Source organism: Ipomoea triloba, chromosome 7 (genome assembly GCF_003576645.1).
Source record: "Ipomoea triloba cultivar NCNSP0323 chromosome 7, ASM357664v1".
Taxonomy (NCBI): Eukaryota; Viridiplantae; Streptophyta; class Magnoliopsida; order Solanales; family Convolvulaceae; genus Ipomoea; species Ipomoea triloba.
In genome coordinates, this window is record NC_044922.1 from 4405807 (window position 1) to 4411535 (window position 5729).

Sequence of the window (5729 nt, forward strand, 5' to 3'; positions counted from 1 at the left end):
GAACCCCAACCCCCCCCCCCCCCCCCCCCCCCCACAACCGATAGTTGTTGACCTGTGCCTTGTCACCACCGGCCGACGAGCCCTTCTTGTGCTCGACAAGGCCAAGGTTCCCCTTGACACTTCTGCTAGCAGGCAAGGAAAAATGTGTCCATCCTTTCTCTATTACCTTGAATCTTTTTTCCTCCATTTTTACTAAACAGACCATAAGCTAATTTTTAAGAGCCCACAAAAAAATACCTGATCTACTTTCTACCCACCTAGCCCCAAATTCCCAACCCCAAAATGGAAGCTACGTGTAGATATACATAATTTGTTAATTGTAATATATATATAACTTATTAACTAATGGTACATAATAGATTAACTAGTACATAAACTGAATATCGTTTTGAACGATGGTCTACAATGCAACGTAAGCTCTGGTCCATATATAATATAACAATTGACCCTATCCACCTTTGGCGACCTACGCCCCATTAGGTTTCTTTAATTTATTTATGAAAAATCGAAAACTAATAACTATAAAAAGTTTTATTATCACGTCAAATACAAACATTAGGAAATAAATTAAGAAGGAAAAAGTAAATAAATACAATAATAACAAATTAGTGGGAAAAATAAATATTAACAAAATTATTTGAATAGGGCAATGTGGCATGCATGACTCGGATAGTCAAAGTAGTAAATTAATCGCTCGATTGCAGTTACAATTTACAACATATTTTGAGAATCCAAAAATTGCCTTAATTACGTGCATCCTCTTTCCTTTCCCCCTTCAACTCTCTTCCATATTGCTAAAACCATTCCATACATAGACTTACCACTATCCAACCACAAAACCCTTTCATCTTCAACCCACGCAGACAAACAAAACAGAAGAAAAGAAAAGAAAAGAGAAGAAAATTATAGAGAAGAAAAATGTCTAAGTTCATCTTCTTCACATGCCTAATGGTTGCCATGGCCGTGGGCGGCTGTGCTTATACTCCGGCAGGGTTTCGCGGCAACTACACGACGCTGCTCGTCGATCAGTCCGGGTGGGGCGGCCACCAAACTATCCAATCCGCCATTGATTCCGTGCCTCCGTTCAACCAGAACTGGATCTGTATTTACGTCAGAGCTGGAACTTACATGTTCGGTACCATTTTCTTTGTCACTTTTTGTTTTTAGAATGTCAAAAACCACAATTATTTACAAACTTTTTGAAACCAGTGAGAGTGTCTATTGGCATTTTTCGTTTGAACTGCCTGGCTATGATATAATTAGTCTAGTTTAACTCTCTATACCAGTTAGGGTCACATACCATATTGTATAGTTGCGTGTTTTTCTTGTTACTCCAAATATTATACATAATTATTGTATATTGTTTTTGAAAGTATTTTGAGAGTTTAGAGTCTATGTAAGTTAAGATTTTTGTAGTCTTTAGTTCTCTTCTCTTGTATAGTTTATGGTTTTGTATTATTATTTATGTTTTGATTTGGGTTTTATTGAATATTGTATAGGGAGAAGGTGACAATTCCACCAGAGAAGTCTTATATTTATCTTAAAGGAGATGGGAAAAGAAGAACGTATATCATATGGGATGGTCACGACAATATTCAAACAGCCACGTTTTCAACCTATGCTGATAATATAATCGTCAAAAGCATGACCTTCGTAGTAAGAAATCTCTCCATCTACAAATTTATTTCGTTGGGTGAATAGGAAAACCTATTAACCTTAACTGGCAAAGAATAGTAATGATGTAAATTCATTACTCGATTCAAATTTAAATTTTGTCACAATGTATTTTGGAATAATTAAGGTAATTATTATTTTTTTTCCATTTTGATAAATGGACAGAACTCTTACAATTTTCCACCGGAAATCACTACAAATCCAAGAAGGGTGGCCGTGGCGGCTCTGGTAATGGGCGATAACACCGCCTTTTATCGGTGCGGTTTTAAGAGTTGGCAAGACACATTGTGGGATGTTCAAGGTCATCACTATTTCAAACGTTGCACCATTAATGGAGCTGTTGATTTCATCTTTGGTAATGGTCAATCAATCTACGAGGTAAGCAATTCAATCTCACTACCCCTCTACTCGAGTGTGTGTACTAATTAAACCCTAAACTTTAGTCGTTATCAAAAGACAGAGCTATTAAAAGATCTTGTAAGTTGTGACCCTAGCAAATAAAATAAACACAGGTAGGCAAGTTTGTCTACTTTACCCTAATCGGCAAGATTTTTGCTAATAAAAAACCACAAGTAGGTAATTTTGTCTCAAATCAAAAAGATCAATAGGTAACAAATTAAATCATTAGTCTGATCAATTTGACTGAGTTAAACCATACTGAATATATTATTGTGTATATGTGAAATTATAATTTTTAATAAGTGTTTTGATTTTGTAATTTGCAGAAATGTTCTATAGCAGTGAATGCAGGAAGCCTAGATCCCGGACTAGTAGGGTTCATCACAGCACAGGGGAGGGATAATCCTGATGACAACAGTGCTTTTGTTTTCAAGAATTGTCGTGTGTTTGGGACGGGAAAAACCTTTTTGGGTCGACCTTGGAGAGCCTATGCCAGAGTTATCTTCTACAACACTTTCATGGATAACGTTGTTGTCCCCGAAGGATGGACCAATTTCTTTGGCGACAACGGGTAAGCCTCGTTACATACTAAATGTTTACAATTCAAATTGTCAATATTCAGTATATAAATTGTGAATATTTAATATGTAAATTGTGTATTTTAAACTCGAGTCCACAAAATAATTTGTCCATTTGTTGTATCATTTGCTTACCTACTATTTTTTTTTTTTTTTGGTTTTAATAAAAATTGTAATAATCAGTGCGGGTAAGTTGAGCTTTGCGGAGTATGGGTGTCGTGGGCCCGGGTCGGACAAGTCAGCACGAGTTGGGTGGCTAACCAAAATGGGCAGAGGAGAATTGGAGAGATTCACGAGCTTATCATTCGTCGATAACCAAGGATGGCTTAGTAGGCAACCCCTTCACAGGCTTTTGGAATAATATATTTAAATTATTATATATTATATTAGAAGAAAATTGCTGATTTATATATATATTTATGTATGTTTTTATGTGGAATCTTAATAATTTCTCAGTCTATTGTTACGTTAATTCTGAGTAGAAATTCTAAAGCTAAGGTTTAAAGAATTGTTTTATTTCATATTTTGAAGATGGTTTTATGTGTTATATATATATATAATATTTTACTCCATATGATAACTAATTATATTTAAAGGTACATAGAAAATGAAAGTTATTATTATGATCTAATTTGTCATAAATTATTAACTACTTCATTAATAATTAATCATATTATATTTCATACTGTTAATTTTTCTAATAAACAGTAAACAATATTTACTATTATATGCAGGATAATTAAAATTCAAAATTTATTTAAATATTAGATAAAGTATAAACAACAGTTATCATTTTTATTCTGGAACAAAAGCTAAGGGAGGGGGACACAAAAAAAAAAAAAAAAGCAAAAACAAAAACTACTCCATTCACAAATCCTCGTTGATACCCATGCAATCATCCATGTTATATTGAAACGATTTAAGAAATAATAATAATAATAATAATAATAATAATAAATGAATTACAGGTTTTAGAATTTTTTAAATGCTCATAACTCTTTATAAAGTAGTATTTGTTTTATATTTTCTTAAACATTTGGATCGAACCATGGCCATCCATTTGACATTTATTACCACCCATTTAGAATGATATATAACCAGGAGGTGATTACAATACATAATAGTTAACACAAGTTTTAGAATTCGTATTATATTAAATGATTAATTATTATCATACTATTTCTATTTATATTTTAAAAATAATAATTAAATAATGTCGAGCTATATATATGTATAAATTAAATTCACAAAGATAATTGGTGCACAATCTTTATAAAAATGGTTAATTTATATATGGTCTTTACTGAGATTATGTATTAGGTAAATATCTCATATATTATAACCTGCAAACTAAATATGAAAAGTAAATCGCATTAAAGAAAATCATATATTATAGACTTGACCGAGATTGTGTTCACAATTAACATTTTACTTTTTAGCAATAATGCAGTCAAATTGAAATGAAAATAAAAATTGGTACTGTATATTTTAGTATTAGATATGAGACAAAGTGAAGAATTGGTAAACTATGCATTATGGTTCATATTGCATTATGAGCTCTTTCTAAAAAGTATGTGTTCGTAGTTATCACATTTTGTGCCTGCAATTAATAATTTATGTACATGTAAATAAATTAAAGGTACATACCATGATAATCACAAACACAACATTATAACTACAAACACATAAATTATTAATTACACAACACATAAATTATTAGCTGCAAACACATAAGATGTTAGTTAATATGTTATGTGTTTGGAGTTAACATATGTGGTACTTACAGTTAATAGTTTAATTATGTCTATAATTATCATGCGATGTGCATTAAATTTGTTTACAAGTACATAAACGATTAACTCCATGTACTAAATTTGTGAACTGTAGAACTATGAGGAATGATGGATATTTATAGAACTAGAATGAGAACAAAATAAATAATATTTATACAAGATAACACTAGCTATACCAGCATCACACAGTTAGACCAAAAATACATTTTTTATTTATGATTAACCCATGGCATAATGATTGATAATTTGCCCAAAGTGAATTGGTAAATTGGACACCCATTCGTACTTCACAAGAATTATTAAAAGTTAATAGTAAGAATAAAGTCAAATAGGCAAAAATTGAAAACTTGGAAAGAGTACAAGAATGTACTAAAGCCCAATAAAGCCCAAACGCTGGCCCTAGCCTTTTCCAAGAAAGCCCAAACCTCCTAGGGCTCTATAATTCTCACTCTTCTGTTGCTCCTTCAACGCTATAAATACCCGTCGTCTTCCGTCCCCTTCTTCATTCGTTCTCGTTCCAGCTTCTATTCATCGTCAATTTTTCTATTTGATTTCTGCTTTGGTTTCCCCTTCAGGCTTCGTGTGTAGCAGAATTTCGGCTATTATTTCTTCACTTCTGAAGATTCTTCTTCGAAGAATTCTTTCTATATTTTCTGGTTCTGGATTTGATCTTTTTTTTTTCTTTTAGGTTTTTTTTTCGTTTTAAATTTCCGATTAATCGAATTAATTTTTCTGTTGTTCAATTGTTGGTATGCAATGATTGTTGTCTCTGATGATGAACAAAATCATAACTTTCGTTCTTCTGAGAAAATCTATGCGGAAAGTTCTGGAGACCTGAACTGAAGAGACATACAATTCTTATTTCCTTTTGCGTTAAAAAAGTATGCAGAAATTATATTTCTCCAAATAATTTGTAGTAAATATATATTCATGTTTTTAAAAGGTTAAATAGAAAAAAAAAATAAAAACTACGCAGATCTTCAGCCTAACTCACTTTAAATTTTAACAACTACCCACTTTAATTAAAAATTCACGCACAGTAAGCTCAAAAATTTTGCTATTATTTCTTCTCTTTTGAAGATTCTTTTTTGAAGAATTCTTACTAGATTTTCTAGATCTGATCTTTTTTTTTTTCGTTTTAAATATCCGATTGAACGTGTTACTTTTTTTGTTGTTCAGTTGTTGGTATGTAATGATTGCTGTCTCTGATGACGAACAAAATTATAACTTTCGTTCTTCTGAGAAAATCTTTGCGGAAAGTTCTGGAGACCTGAACTGAAGAGAC

At 31.9% G+C, this 5729-nt stretch overlaps 1 protein-coding gene and 2 non-coding genes across 3 annotated transcripts; all 3 read left to right on the forward strand.

The window, feature by feature from the left end:
• Nucleotides 1-957: 957 nt before the first annotated feature.
• LOC116025467 (probable pectinesterase 29) lies at nucleotides 958-3012 on the forward strand. The gene is made up of 5 exons (XM_031266697.1): nucleotides 958-1130; nucleotides 1500-1656; nucleotides 1840-2052; nucleotides 2400-2644; nucleotides 2835-3012. Exons 1-5 carry the CDS (start codon nucleotides 958-960, stop codon nucleotides 3010-3012), a joined length of 966 nt encoding a protein of 321 aa, XP_031122557.1.
• Nucleotides 3013-5209: 2197 nt separating this feature from the next.
• On the forward strand, nucleotides 5210-5293 carry LOC116026367. The gene has a single exon (XR_004099836.1). It is a non-coding gene; the product is annotated as a small nucleolar RNA Z159/U59 (small nucleolar RNA).
• A 352-nt stretch (nucleotides 5294-5645) lies between these two features.
• LOC116026368 lies at nucleotides 5646-5729 on the forward strand. Its single transcript, XR_004099837.1, has one exon. It is a non-coding gene; the product is annotated as a small nucleolar RNA Z159/U59 (small nucleolar RNA).

Coding starts and splice junctions, on each gene's coding strand:
- LOC116025467 (XM_031266697.1), top strand. CDS start 958: ATGGCCGTGGGCGGCTGTGCTTATACTCCGGCAGGGTTTCGCGGCAAC. Junction 1,131..1,499: donor GTCAGAGCTGGAACTTACAT/GTTCGGTACCAT, acceptor AATATTGTATAG/GGAGAAGGTGACAATTCCAC. Junction 2,053..2,399: donor ATGGTCAATCAATCTACGAG/GTAAGCAATTCA, acceptor TGTAATTTGCAG/AAATGTTCTATAGCAGTGAA.